This window comes from Mixophyes fleayi, chromosome 5, assembly GCF_038048845.1.
Source record: "Mixophyes fleayi isolate aMixFle1 chromosome 5, aMixFle1.hap1, whole genome shotgun sequence".
Lineage (NCBI taxonomy): Eukaryota > Metazoa > Chordata > Amphibia > Anura > Limnodynastidae > Mixophyes > Mixophyes fleayi.
In genome coordinates this window covers 145,216,084-145,231,396 of record NC_134406.1, presented here as the reverse complement: position 1 = coordinate 145,231,396, position 15,313 = coordinate 145,216,084, and the positions used below count along the sequence as shown (strand labels likewise).

The following is a 15,313-nucleotide window of genomic DNA, read 5'->3' as shown; positions in this document are numbered from 1 at the left end:
CAGCAAAAGTTTTGGGACATTTTGCTGCTGGATACAGAGAACTTTGCGCATAAATATAACAAATTGACATCATTATAATTTTATTTAGTGTTTTAATCCTTTGACTGCCCTATACTGTAGTTTTCATGTTGCTACATGCCTGATTTCTATCAGATGGAAGAAATGTTTCTCCTTCATTTTTGGGACTCCTTGGGGTGTCTAATTGGCTTGCAGGACTGCAAAATCATTTAATTTGGAATATTTTGGACATCTTAGAAACAACTTGCATTTGCATGTTGCAATTGCTTCACAACCAGATATATGAATACTGTTATTTGAGCATTTCTGTAATGTATGCAATAAAATGTGTCAATATAAACGGATAATCCTTGTCAGCTCACATACTGTGAGCAGGCACCGCCTCTGTCATTAAAAAATGAACTGGTGGAGTAATGTTTGTTGGAGTGCAACTATTTTTCACTCTATAGCAAATAGCACTTCCTGCTGCAGACATGTTAAAATGGCATTCATACGGGTTGTATGACACACATAATACTGTAAAAAACAGTGAATAACAACAAATATCTTACCATGTACAAAATGAAAAACTCTTCTAAGCATATTAGAATATTAATGAGTATTAATCTTACCTCCTCCATTTTTATAACACAGGTATGGAAACCTCCAAACATTGGCTAAGTCCACTGCAAACCCAATAACAGAGAGGAGAAAATCAATCTTCTTACTCCAAGTCTCTCTCTCTTCAATCTCAACATTAGTCTGGGATGGATTAACCAATGTCGAATTCGTAAACTGGACTCCATTTTGTTCCTTTACAAGTATAAGCTCCACCTCCTTAGGTCCCGTTGCATTGGATTCTTTAGCAGGAGCAACCACCGAAGACATCTGCCCTACTGGTGGTCTAGTTTTGATCATTAGGTGCTTTTGACACTATAGATAGTCTACACGTAGTGTTAGAAGAAGCAGTTGTTTTATACCTGTAGTAAACAAAAATTGTAGTTACCAGTAGCATGGTATAAATGTGAAAATGTAAATGTAAAAGTAGATTTTAACATGTTAAATAAAAACCTGCCATACTCAAGTTTGCTGAAATACTTATTACCACTGATGTAATACAAAAACTGTAGTATTTTATACAGATATTTATCTAGTTTAGTTTTGTTAGTCCCAACATAGGTTTTTACAGAAGGATAGAAAAAAGCAACATAAAATGATCTATACCAGAGATCATGTAATATAAGAAAACATTCTGAAACATTCAAAAATGAATTTGTAAACTTTTTTTTAACATGATATTTATATTTTTAACAAAATATGAAACATTTTACAGCAAGCTATAGTCCTCTGTAACAAACAGTTTTTGGCACAGAAACATCGAAAAGTACATTTAACTATGTTTACAGACAGGAAGTCTGATGTCAGACAAACAAGAGGGAACAGAATTGTAGATATCTGGAATCTACCCTCTAGATCAGTGTTTCTTAATCCAGTCATTGTTCACCCCCAAAAGCTCATGTTTTGAAGATTTTCATTTATGGAAACAGAAAGGGTAATTACTGACCCAGCCAAGTAGACTGTCCAGTGCATGATCAAAGAAATCCTGAAAACATGAGCTGTTGGAGGTGCATGTGGACTGGAGAGCATAACATTTGGAGAAAAGCTCTTACAATGGCATTTTTGCACTGCCCATGCTTTTGCATTGGTGCTTATTTCTAGGGCAATGCACATTGAATATTATTCTGGAGCAAAAATGTATCAAATATAATGCTTACCTGGAAATACCATGGTAAGCTTTACCATACAGTGTACTATAAAGTGCTAGGGACAAAGCTTCCATGAGACAAAGTAAGAACTTCATCTTGTGTAGCACAAAATTAGGGGAGACAGAGTTGAAGTTCCTACCTCACCTCCCAGTCATCAATTTTCATTCAAACTCATGTAAAATGGATCAAGAACACCTTTGCATACTTTATATATATTATGAATATACATGTAATATGAAATATGCATTTAGAAAAATATTCCCTGTGGTAAAACCTTCTTCTCAAATTTATTTAGCACCTGAAAAGTTTACACATATATATTTTAATGTTACCAGTAGCTGTGTCATACAAAGCAACTTGCATTTTAAGTTCAGTGGTCCTATAGACCACAAAGCCTAACATGATCAGGGCCAGATTAAGGGAAGGGAGGCCCCCGGGCTAAGAATACTGTGAGCCCCCCCCCCCCATGAGCCCCCCTTTTCCCTGTGAAATTACCTCCCTCCGTTGTTCCACTCCCTGTAGCAATTACGCGGTAAGTCCTACAGTGACAGCAGGCAGTTAACAGCATAACATTTGCTGTTAGCTGCCTACCATTTTCCTTGAACAGGTGACAGTATGAACAGATGACAGTAAGAGACCCAATAAATGTCGGCGGCCCCCCAGCTGCCCGAGGCCCCTGGGCTGTAGCCCCTTTAGCCCTATTGTTAATCCGGCTCTGAACATGATAATACTTCAATTACACATCTTAGCGAAGAGAAGAATAGTTGAACATACATAGGGTCATCAATGTTCAGGAGATACTTTCCACTTGTATTAGAAGACAAGTCACAAGTGAGGAAAAAGCTCAGGAAAAGAAACTGATAGCACTGACCAACTATGTATCTCGATAAGTGCTAGAAGACAGGCGATCCCACAGCTGCAGAGGACCTGCTTGTCCTCTAAAGTGTATAGAAACAAAAAGGAAAAAAAAGCAGCGTTGAGAGCCGGATGACCTGATTCTAATGAATGGATCAGGGTAATCACATGTACAACACAAGTTTATTAAAAATAGCTAAAAAGATAAAAAGCCACACAGCAAATATATACCAATGATCAGTGCAATGATCTATGAAAAACAATGTAAAGCACAGTAAAGTTACATAATAAGCCGATGATCCAATTAAATACTAATCGGTTTTAAGTATCACCATAGGCATATACTAATACATGTCTTCCACTGTGAACATAGATTCCATCAATACTGATAAGTCCCAGAGCAATCCACATGTACTTAAAGGAAACTGAAGTCCGCTCCAAATAGACCTCAAACCACAAACAAGACTTGATGAATCCTGAATAAAAAGTCACTCAAATGAGATATATAGATCGAATATTACATGCACCCTTTGAAGTTCCTCAATAAAGAATCGGCAAGGCAGAAGGCAAACAATGAATTGAATAAATGCATGCAGTGGTCTGTCAGACCATTAGACTGTCATCAGAGTAAAAAATATTTAGTTAGAAATAATGTGCTCAATAAACCTCCGCACAATCTTATATACAAAGGTGCTTAGTTAAACTTGGCAAATGGCAAGTGCAAATTAAGGTCGTTCCAACGAGGTATCGATTTTTTAAAGAGTCAGGCACTATGTCCAGGTTAGCAAATGAATACCGTTTAAACAAAACTTCGGTCTTCCCCTGGTCTCATACAGCCTTCATAGTTCTTTCCATCTCAGAATGATCATAGATTACATTACATTCCATGATGGTAAGTAAATTGTATGGGTGGAGACATATCCCTTTAAGAGAAACAACGAATAAATGAATCATAATATCATCGTTGTTTTTTATTTAATATATGTTTTAGTTTGTAGATTTTTGATTGCATCGATTGCATGTGGGAAATGATATTCAATAAGAATGTTGTAAGGTATTAATACTGTGGATCCAATGAATTAACAATATGGCATAGATAAATAAATGTATTATTTTTATTTAATGTGATAAGATTATGATCTATGGATGCTTATTATATTATTTATCTAAACATGAAAAACTTTGTATTTTCGATTAAATTTATTGTTGGAAATGTTAATGGTTAAATACAGCTGACAGCTAATAAATTAATTGACATAGCAGGTGGAGACCCATAAAACATTTGGAATTTGGATAGATACTAACATACAGACTATTCCTCTGAGGATATCACCTCTATGTGTTTGATGTTGAATACTTTGTGTCGAAAAAGGCAAAAGTATTATAGGAATGATACCTTTATTGGCTAACCAACAGAAATGTTTGTATTTGCTAGCTATCAGAGCACAAAGGCCCCTTCATCAGGCAGGTTTACAAATATATGACTGAGAAAATGGCCCAATATTTAAGAGCTGTTACATCAAGCAATTTGTATAGGAGGTGGGGAATACATCATAAAGATATGCTAAATTAATAAAACGGAGGTTTTCGTTACGGATGGAAGAGTTAAAGTCCTAAGAGTTCAGAGATCTGGGGATAAATGTATCAAGCTGAGAGTTTTCTGGCAGGTTTGAAAAAACAATCAGATTCTAGCTATCATTTATTTAGTACATTCTTCAAAATGATAGCTAGAATATGATTGGTTGCTATTGGAAACATCTTCACTTTTCAAACCGGCCAGGGACAACTCTCAGCTTGATACATTTACCCCCTGGAGTCACTCTGCTGTGGGGTGTGAAGTGTGTCAATGTAGTGGGTCATAAAACCAGGTGTTTGGTTGAGTCCTTGAGTCAATGACTGGAATGATCTTATCAGCTTGCATTCCCAGACTTTTCTCTCCCTGTCATTTTTTTTAAAAAACATTAACCTTATTAAGACTTTTAAATCTGTCATACTGTGTCCTGGTCCAGAGAAGTGTTTGGGAATTCAAGCTGATAAGATCATTCCAGTCATTGACTCAAGGACTCAACCAAACACCTGGATTTATGACCCACTACATGGACACACTTCACATCCCACAATAGAGTGACTCCAGGGGATAAATGTATCAAGCTGAGAGTTTTCTGGCGGGTTTTAAAAACCAATCAGATTTTAGCTATCATTTATTTAGTACATTCTACAAACTGATAGCTAGAATCTAATTGGTTGCTATAGGCAACATCTCCACTTTTCAAACCCGCAGGAAAACTCTCAGCTTGATACATTTACCCCCAGATCTCTGAACTCTTAGGACTTTCACTCTTCCATCCATAACGAAAACCTCCATTTTATTACTTTAGCTTATCTTTATGTTGTGCCCATGTCTCAGTCATTCATTTGTAAACTTGCCTGATGAAGGAGCCTCTGTGCTCTGAAAGCTAGCAAAAATATTTTGTTTAGCCAATAAAGGTATCACTCCTATAATACTTTTGTTTTTTTTACATGAAAGTATTCAACATTACATAGATTTTTCTGGCTAACATGGTACTGCAATAAAAAGGAAAAAAAATTGTTACATACCTCTATATATTGAAACACAGGTGAGAGATCATGGCAATAACTTACTTGATCAGGCTGAGATGAAATGAACTATAAAGGCTGTATGAGACCAGGGGATGACCGAAGTATTATCTAAATAGAATCCAGCCGCGAGATCTATTTTTAGTCTATGGGGAATAGACATGACAGTGTGGAAAATCCCCATAGACTATAAATAGACTTTGCGGCTGGATTCTATTCATTAGCGTCGGTCTGTTTGTACACTGTACAAGCAGAAGTTGCATTGTTTGTAAATTGGGTTTCTTATTATATTCAAACATGTTCCAGATTTGGATTTACAAATATGTGGGCCCTTGTTGCCTGAAGATAAGAAGATTGCAATCAACTAGGGGGTCTTGATGACCAGAATAACAGAAGATATTTACAAGCATTATTTATCTATAATTATTTAGGAAGTTTCAAGCATGGACATTTGGAATTACAAATTATTTGGAAAATGGTTTTCAAACACATTTGGATTAAAAACTGCTGACAAAAGAGTAAGAATTCAGATTGGTAAGTATATTGGGGTTTTATTATTTTTAATAAATGTATGTGGTATGAATGAGGGTGCTTAGTGTATTTATTGGGGCTTTATTATTTTTATTAAAATGTTGTGACTTTAGTACTGTGGAATGGTTTTTGAGTTAAGTTGGGTACTTGGGCTAGACCCACTGGTACACTTTCTATAACCTGATAGTCTCTTGTCTTGTCTTGTCCCCCCCCCCCTTTATCCATCTGTTTTTCTTCTCTGTTCTCTTTGCCGTTTTCGGCTTATGTATACTGGGTCATAAGATGTGTTGTTGTCTGTACCAATGTTTTTTCTTATTTTTATTTACTTGTTTGATTGTTTATCTAAGCAGTGTGGATTGTTCAATATAACTGATCTGCTGTATGTACTCTGCAACCACTGCTATGTTTGTAATATCCTTTTCTAAAAAATTCAATAAAAATCTTTTGAGTTAAAAAAAAAAAAATGTTGTGACTTTAAATAGGGAGTTGTGGCTTATTTAACATTTTGTCTTGTGGTACTACAGGGCTTAGCTAGGCATGGGTGTCAGGGCATGTTGGCACTTGTGGTTCTCCAAGTACCAGCATGCCCTGGCTGCTATGGTTATGCTGGTGCTTGTAGTTATACAAACATCAGCATGTCCACACTGTCTAGGTCAGCCCTGGCTGGCTGGGACTTGAAGTTACACAAAACAAAATGGTGTCCATTTGTTTTTGTTCCTTTATTATCGCCGATATTACCCTACTACCCGCCTCCCAGGGGTGTAGAAGAGCCCTAGTGCTTTCAGCACTGGGCTGGTTATTCCTAGGAGGGGGCCGTCTGTTTTTTTCGTCAGGTCCGATTCCCTATGGAATCCAGCCCAGCAGTGAACAGCCTGGGCTTGGTTGTCATTATGGCAGGGGGACTCCTGTTGCATGTCCCCCTGCTATAGTGCCACCCACCCTGGCTGATTTGCCAAGTGCTGGTTGCATGAAAATCAGGGGGACCCCACGCCAAATTTTCCCTGATTTTCACATAACCAGCAGTAGCCTGGCAGCAGGTTAATAGTATGTTAATAGTGGTCGGAAGGGGGGACCCCATGCCTTTTTTTTTTTGGGAACATTTATATATTTTTAAACTTTTGACAGCCGCGGGCCCTGCAGCTCTATAGACATGGGCAGTGTAACAGTGATGTGTTTACTAATCACACAGCTAGGAAGCAGCGTGTTGTCTATGGGATTTTTAACCTAAACACAAGAGGTTTTACTAAACTTGGGAGAGTTACCTAAACATGGGAGTGTTTGAAATCGCAGCAAATCGCCAGAGATGACCAGCGATTTTGAAGATCAGAGTAAAAATGGCAGTTTAATACATCTGCAGACTTGGGTACTAAAATCGCCCATGATTTGCCACGATTTTAAATCGCTGAAAAAAATCGGGCCTTGATACATTTACCCCCTAGTCTGGTTTGTGGTTCGAGGTCTATTTGGCACAGACTTCAGTATCATTTAAGTACCGGTGGATTGACATGGGACTTATCAGTATTGATGGAATCTATGTTCACAGTTAAAGACAAGTCATAGTATATGCCTATGGTGATACTCAAAACCGAGTTGTATCTAATTGGATCATCGGCTTGTCTAACTCTACTGTATTTTACATTGTTTTTCATAGATCAGTGCACTGATCATTGGTATATATTTGCTGTGTGGTTTTTATCTTTTTAGCTATCTTTAATAAACTTGTGTTGTACATATGATTCCGCTGAACCATTCATTAGAAAGCAGGTGATCCGCCTCTCAGCGCTGCTTTTTTCCTTTAGGGAAAAGCTCAGTACTAATGTAAAACTTCACAGAAAGACAAGAATATCCCATATTTCCAAAACAATTTGTGCTGATATAAAAAAACTACAATAAATTAATCTAAATAGAAAAAAAAAACATTAATAAATACAGACTAGATATTCCAAATGGTCTTTTTCGGTCATCAGCGTTCTATGGTTTGTACTATCATCATCATCATTTATTTATATATATATAGTACCAACATATTCCGTAGCGCTTTACAAATATTATGATGTAAGGCTAATAAAACTTATTGTACATTATTTAGTGCATATATGTCAGTACTGATGGATACAACAAGCGGGGGTTGTTTTAAACAGAAAAAAGCAAAGCATAGGGTTTTATGTGTATATGCAGCTATTTTTCCATTCAACACCTATATACACGCATGCTCCGTGCCATATTACACTTTGCACAACATTTTGTGAATACGTGGACTAAAAATGAAATGCGCATGTGTGCAAAAGTAAAGTTAACTCAAAGACCTGCTTACTATCACACTAAATCCTATTCCCATACATTATTACATATTTTGGTTTTACTCCCTTTCTTTCCTTCTCCTAAATTAATGTTCATGTGGCCTTAATTTATATATTTTATTTTTTTTTAAATTCTTTATTTTCATTGCGAGTGAGCAAGCATTATAACAAACTTAACTAAAAGAATGGTCCATTAGGAAGAGATATTGTCAGTACATAACATTTGTAACACATGAACCATCAATAGCTCGTAACATTGGCGTAACTCACTACGCAAAAGTTTTAAATTGGCAATAGAACACAGACTTAAAAGGAAAAAAAAGAACACTCCCCGAAGAAAGGAGAGACAAAGACTAACAGCAAGAGAGGAAAGGGGAAATAAAGTGGAGGGGGGAGCAGAAGACACATATGGAAAGAGGAGAGATGGGAGGGGAGCTAACAAGCGCAGGCAGGTAAGGAACAAACTATCTTGAAATCTTCTGAGTTTTTAAATTCAATCCAGGAAAACCATGTGGCTAAGAATTCTGTGGATTTGTCATTAGCTGAAAGGATAATGTCTTCCATGGACATGTAATAATCAATTCTATTGAACCAGTCCATAATCAGGGGGGGTGTTCGGGATTTCCAGCGTGTAGGTAGGACTGCCCTGGCTGCGTTGTTGAGGTGTTTCAGTAGAGATTTTTTGTATTTTGAGGATTGAATAGGGGAGTATGAGAGTAGCCAGAAGCCAGGATCCTTGGGAACCTCGTGTCCCACAATAGCCCTGGATAATCTAATGACCTCGTTCCAAAATGGGGTAATGAGTGGGCATTCCCACCAAATATGGAATAAAGAACCCAGGGAACTGGAGCATCTCCAGCAAGAAGAAGATAACTGGGGATTAAATTTATGTAACAGAGTAGGGCATCTGTACCACCTGGTCAGGAGTTTATAGTGAGTTTCTATTACTGAGATGCTTAGTGAACAGGAGTGTGTATTTGTGAAAATTTTTTGCCAGGATGCCGAGGTTATATGTGGCGCTAGGTCCCGTTCCCATAATCTGGCAAAAGGAGGCGGGGAACTGAACTGGTCCTCCAACAAAATTTTGTAAATTTCAGAGATAATATGGACTGGAGCAGATTTGGATAAGCATAAGTTTTCGAATGGAGTTGGAGATCTGTTAAGAGTTCCGGTTCCTCTAATAGAATTAATGTAATGGAAGATTTGAACATATTTCCAATGTTCAGAGGAGGGAAGCGAGAAAGCTGACTGTAGGTCTGCAAAAGAGAGGGGTCTACCATTCGTCACCAGCTGGCCGAGGCCCTTGATTCCCGCCCGAGACCACCTTCTGAAGTCAGAACCCGATTGGCCCGGTGGAAAGTCTGGATTGAACACAAAGGGGGTGATAGGTGAAGGAAAGGTTGAGATGCTTTTTCCAAAACGGATTTTCTTCCAAACCTTTAAGGTTGGGCCGATGGTTGGGTGAAGGATTCTGGGTATCTTAGATAACCAAGGTACCACATTTAGCGGGGTTGTGATAAATTCATTCTCAATAACCACCCATTGTTTGAGGTCACCCCCTCTGGTCCAGTCCACTATCCTGCTAAGGAAAACTGCCTGAAGATAACCCTGGAGCATTGGCAATTGTGCCCCTCCTTGATGTTTTCGCCTATAAAGGAGAGCATGCTTAAATCGGGGTCTCCTACCTCCCCAGACAAACTCGCATATCAGACGCTGGAGACTATCAAGGAATCTTTGAGGGATTATGATCGGAAGTGCTTGCATCAGGTAGAGTACTTTGGGAAGAACATTCATTTTTATAATGTTCATTTTACCAAACCAAGAGAATTTGGAGGACGACCAGGCTGCCAAGTCTTTTTTAATTTTATTTATGAGAGGGGGGAAATTCAGATGGAATAGCTGATCATTGGACCTTGAGATAGAAACCCCAAGATAACGAAAATGTGAGGGCTGCCATTTAAATGGGAATGCTGATTTGAGGCCCTTTATTGATTGTTCTGGGGCTGAGATGTTAAGGGCATTTGACTTAGAGAAATTTATTTTGAAGTTGGAGAGAGTGCCAAATTTAGAGAATTCTAACATCAGGTTAGGTAATGATGTGATAGGGTTTGTGATGATCGCAAGCAAGTCATCTGCAAATAGGGCCAATCGGTAGTTTTCTTTACCGATCTGCAGACCCGTGATGTTTGGGTTAGATCGAATCGCCCTGGCCAGGGCTTCCATACAGAGTACAAATATCAGAGGGGATAATGGGCAGCCTTGACGAGTGCCGTTATAGATGGTAAAGGAGTCAGATAAGATGCCGTTTGCTCTAACTTTAGCAGAAGGGAATTTGTACAGGGCTAAAATTTTATGTAAACAAGAGGGGCCAAGTCCCATATGGAGAAGTACCCCCTTCATGAAGCCCCAGTCCACTCTATCGAATGCCTTTTCAGCGTCGGTTGACAAGAGAATTGTGGGCAGGTTAACAGAAGAGGCGTAATGTATTAGATTAATAATTTTAGTAGTATTCTCCTTTGCTTCCCTGCCTAGTACAAATCCTACTTGGTCGTTTGTAATTAATTCCGGGAGGAGATTCTTTAACCTGTTTGAAAGAATTTTCGCATAAAGTTTAATGTCTACGTTTAGAAGGGAGATTGGGCGGTAGCTAGGGCATAAAGCTGGGTCTTTACCCTCTTTAGGGATGACTGTAATATGCGCTTCCAGCGACTGTGGTGAAAAACCTTTTGTGTCCGACACTTCATTGAAAGCATCTAGCAGAATGGGACATAGCTTATCTAAAAATGTTTTGTAATATGATATGGAGAACCCATCGGGGCCAGGGCTTTTTCCAAGGGGGGAAGATTTTATAGCTCCCCTTAGTTCTGTAAGAGAAAAGGGAGAGTCTAAAAGATCTTTTGCCTCTTGGGAGATTTTTGGAAAATCAATACCTCGAAGATATTCTCCTATAGCTTCCTCAGCCCGGGCATTATCGCTATCAGATACCTGGGATCTAATGTGATATAGTTTTGCATAATAGGAGCGGAAGGCTTCAGCGATGGACTTATCTGTGTGCTTAGTGGTGCCTCCAGAGTCTTGTATGCTATGTATGTAGGAGCGGTTACGTTGGGCTCGAAGGGCTCTAGCAAGAAAGCGGCTCGGCTTATCCCCCCATTGATAGTATTTGTTTCTACAGCACCGCCAGGCCTTTTTCATGCGGTCATTTAGTAGAGAATTTAAAGTTGACCGCTTATTATGGAGTTCAACTAAGGTCTCAGGGGACAAAGTGTTTTTGTGTTTAGTTTCTAAATCCCTGATATCTGACAGGAGTGCTTTGCGAACCTCGTCCTTCTGCTTCTTGAGAAATGAACCTAATTGAATACACTTCCCCCTCAGAACACATTTGTGAGCTTCCCAGACTGACAACTTGGACGTCTCTCCATTATCGTTAATATCCAAATACTCCCCGATAGCATCATTCAATTGTGATTTACAGTATGGGTCCTGCATTAGCAATTCGTTGAGTCTCCAAGACCACTGTCTGGGGAGAGGAGAGGCCAATTTGATAGACAAATATATCGGGGCATGGTCAGAGTCCGTTATTTGTCCTATCCAGGAGTCGACTACCAGGTCTAGACTTCTGTGGTCTATAAATAGGTAATCTATGCGAGAGTAAGAGGAGTGAGGGTATGAGAAAAAAGTGTAGTCTCTATCTGCAGGGTGAAATATTCTCCACGCGTCGGCCAGCTGGTGATCGTGAAACTCCCTCCTAACCTTACGGGCATCTCGAAGAGAGGTCCTGGGAGCACCAGACGAGGAGTCAACTTGGGGGAGAAAGGACCAATTCAGATCCCCGCCTAGGACCACCACACCTTCTAAATGGTCTTCAATCTTTGCCAGAATTTTAGTAAAGAACGCAACCTGGGAAGTATTGGGAGCGTATATATTTACTAGAGAAAATAGCTGGTCAAAGATCTTTACTTTAACAAGCAGGACTCTACCTTCTACTATCTCCATAATGGATATATCGGAGAGGCGTAGGTGTTTCGCGAAAAGAATTGCGACACCTCTAGATTTGGATAACGAATAATTGTTAAAAAAACCTGTAGGGTAGTGGTGGTTGGTGAGTGTGGGGGCATGGCTTTTTTTGAAGTGAGTTTCCTGGACAAATGCGACATCTACTTTATCTATATGTAATGTGTGCAAAAGGCGTGAACGTTTCTGGGGTATATTCAGACCTCTAACATTAGTAGAAATAAATTTCAACTTATCCATTGAAGAGGAGGTCGGCAGTCGAGATCCCGACTATGACATCTGGAAATCCAGGTATACACCATGAGGAAGGATTCGCCCCAGCAAATTTGTAGACACTAGAGAAGCTCCCAGAGGGGGGAAGGAAGGGAAAGCACAAAGGGGAGGGGAAGAAGAACAAGAGAGAAAAAAAACAGAATACATACAAAAAACATATCATTAGTAATCGAAACATATAAGAAGACATTGTAAACAACCGTCACATAGACCAGGGGGCAATAAGACCCCTGTACAAATCTAACAGGACGGAAAAATCAGGGGTTAGCAGGGGACATCAGGAGTCTACCGACCAGAAATGAGAAATGAGACTATATTTGTAATTATGGGTTAATATCAAGATATCAAAATAAACTCAAGGGGGATGTATGTGGAATGGTTCGCCTGGGATAACCCCGGTTCAGACCATTCAGATTTCAATAGTATTATTGGTACTAGTGTAAATAATTGTAACTAAGATCAATGGGGGGAGAACGATAAACAGAAAACTTATTATTGAACATTGCTAATAATATAGAGGCAACTAACAACCTATGTGGGAGGTATGCAACTATAGAATCCCAGTCAGGATCAATGATCCAAGACTGGGACCAGTAGAAGTGGTAAATAGACAAGGTAACTTAAACAAACACAACTTCGATGTCAAGTCCCCCTCCGAGAACCAACTGGAACCATTGGGTGAGATCTTCTGTTATTCCTTGAGACCTTCTGCCAGCCTCCTCCATTGGAGGCATGGAGGAGGATTTGCGCCATCCCTAGATTGTCCCAATCAGGAATCTGGATTTTAGGCAGATTCAGGTTTTCACAGAAAGATCCAACATCCGAGTGGCTATGGAGGGTCACCGTTTTCCCCTCGTGGTTAACCTGGATACTCAACGGGAATCCCCATCGGAACCGGATGGAACGTTGTTTAAGTTCATCAGTAAGGGGTTTTAAAGCCCGTCTTTGTTGCAATGTATACCAGGACAAGTCCTGAAATATTTGGATTTCGTGACCGTTGAAGTCTATACTAGACACACCTCTTGCTTTCCTGAGGATAGCTTCTTTGACTGAAAAGTAGTGCAACCTGCAAATGATATCACGTGGGTTGTCAACCTGAGAACTCTTAGGGCGTAACGCTCTGTGAGCTCTATCAAAGATAATTTGATTGTCTGGGTCTGCTTCCAAAAGCTCATTAAATATTTTGGTGAGAGCATCCGTAATCCCAAGAGGGGGGATATCTTCTGGGACGCCTCTTATTCTCAAATTGTTGCGACGGCCTCTATTGTCGAGGTCATCTAATCTTCTACGAAATTCACCGAATTGTTGAGTGACCATACTCTGGAGGTTGTCAATTCGTGTATCAACCGTTTCTGAGTGGTCCTCTATGGAAACAATCTTTTCAGCCATCTGAGAGAGATCCGACTTGATTGAAGCAATTTGTGATTGCAGGGCCTCTTGAATCCGGGACTCTAGGGCTTGAAAGTCTGTTTTAGTTGGAAGAGATTTCAGATGGGTTAAAATCTCCCCTAAGTCTCCTTTCTCTGACATGATGGTAGAAGATACCGACGAAGTAGATTGAGGAGAATCTGCAGGATCCCATGAGGGTGTTTGAGGTGTTGTTTGTGGGGGTGTTGAAGAGGCGTTGGAAGTGAAGAGTTGTTGAAAAGCACCACGAGGTGTAGAATCTCTAGTTTTCTTCGGTGCTTTTTGAGCAGGAGTTTTTTTGTCTCTCCCCATTTATACAAAGACTATATATACATCGACATCCCCGAGTACAGGTGGATACCCATGTGGGTGGTACTGATCAGGAGACAGCCGAGTCCCCTCCCCAGGGGGGCGCTCGCTAGTCGGCCATAGTCAGGGCTACATTGGCATGAGGGAGCTTGTAGAGAAAGATGAGTTCCTGGTTGACCTCAACGAGATGGGATATCAGGAGGTTCAGAAATAGGAAAGGACCAAGGGTTTCCAGCAGGGTGTACTGCTTGAAATGATGGGAAACCAGGTTGCCTTCAGTGATGCTGGTTCAACTAGAAGTGAAATCTCAGGGATTTGCTGAATAATAATAATAATAACACTTGTAGTTTGGGCTTTTCACCACAAGATGGCGCCTAAGATTCACTGAAAACGAGCTTCATATATATGATCCTCCTTACCTTCACCTCCCAGAAGGCTCTGCTCCAAGCTAGTCGGAAGAGAAGGAGATAATGGTGGCCTTAACTTCCGGTCTGTCGCTGCTGAAGGAGGACTCGAGGGGGGGGTCGCCCACGAGGGCGCATCCACCAGGGATCTCTCAGGGGATGATCAGCTGGGCTCCCACCCCAGTACACAGCAGGCTGGCGTCAGGGCTGCGTGGGAACACAGCGCGGCTCAAGGCAGAGTTCCTCCACCCACGGAGATCAGCGGGAGAGTCGGCGGCACGGCAGATGGGCAACGGAGGATGCTGACAAGGTAATCGCTGATCCGGGGGGGGTGCAGGGACCCCAGGAGTTGCGGCAAGCTGGTACTGGCTAGCGATTCCGCCTCTAGCTGCTGCTCGCGGACGTCCGTGGCCAGAAGATGGCACAGAAGTGTCCCGGGAGTATGGGGACCAGGTGGAAGTCACCAAGAGGGTGATTAAAGCAGGGGGAAGCCCGGGGAGTATGAATTTGGCCACCGGTTTGCGGGAGCTCACATACCATGCGACTGCACGAGATGGCGTCCAAGCCACGCCCCCCGCCTTAATTTATATATTAACTAACTCTAATCTGTCAATTTCAAGTGTTAAGCCTGTGTCAATCTGAAGGGTAAAAAGGAAAGAAGAAAGAGTCACAAAGAAATTATATAAGGTCCGCTAATCCATTCCACAAGTTTTTTTCCTATCAAAGCTGAAGATAGGTCCCTAACTAGGTTATTTCCCTGTAACTTCTGTTCCATCCAAAAGTCTCCTCATGGATACCTGTCTGGATATATGGTGCAGTTTCTCCTCAAGTGTGCTTATAGCCACACAGCCCTGGATGA

At 40.5% G+C, this 15,313-nt stretch overlaps 1 protein-coding gene across 1 annotated transcript in view; it reads right to left on the bottom strand.

The window, feature by feature from the left end:
- SLC6A3 (solute carrier family 6 member 3) overlaps positions 1-15,313 on the bottom strand; it is a 108,771-nt gene that overhangs the window by 80,120 nt on the left and 13,338 nt on the right. Inside the window, exon 2 of the mRNA XM_075211306.1 lies at positions 630-977. Coding sequence (XP_075067407.1) covers positions 630-915 — 286 coding nt within the window. The 5' untranslated portion in view covers positions 916-977. The remainder of the gene's footprint in view (positions 1-629; positions 978-15,313) is intronic.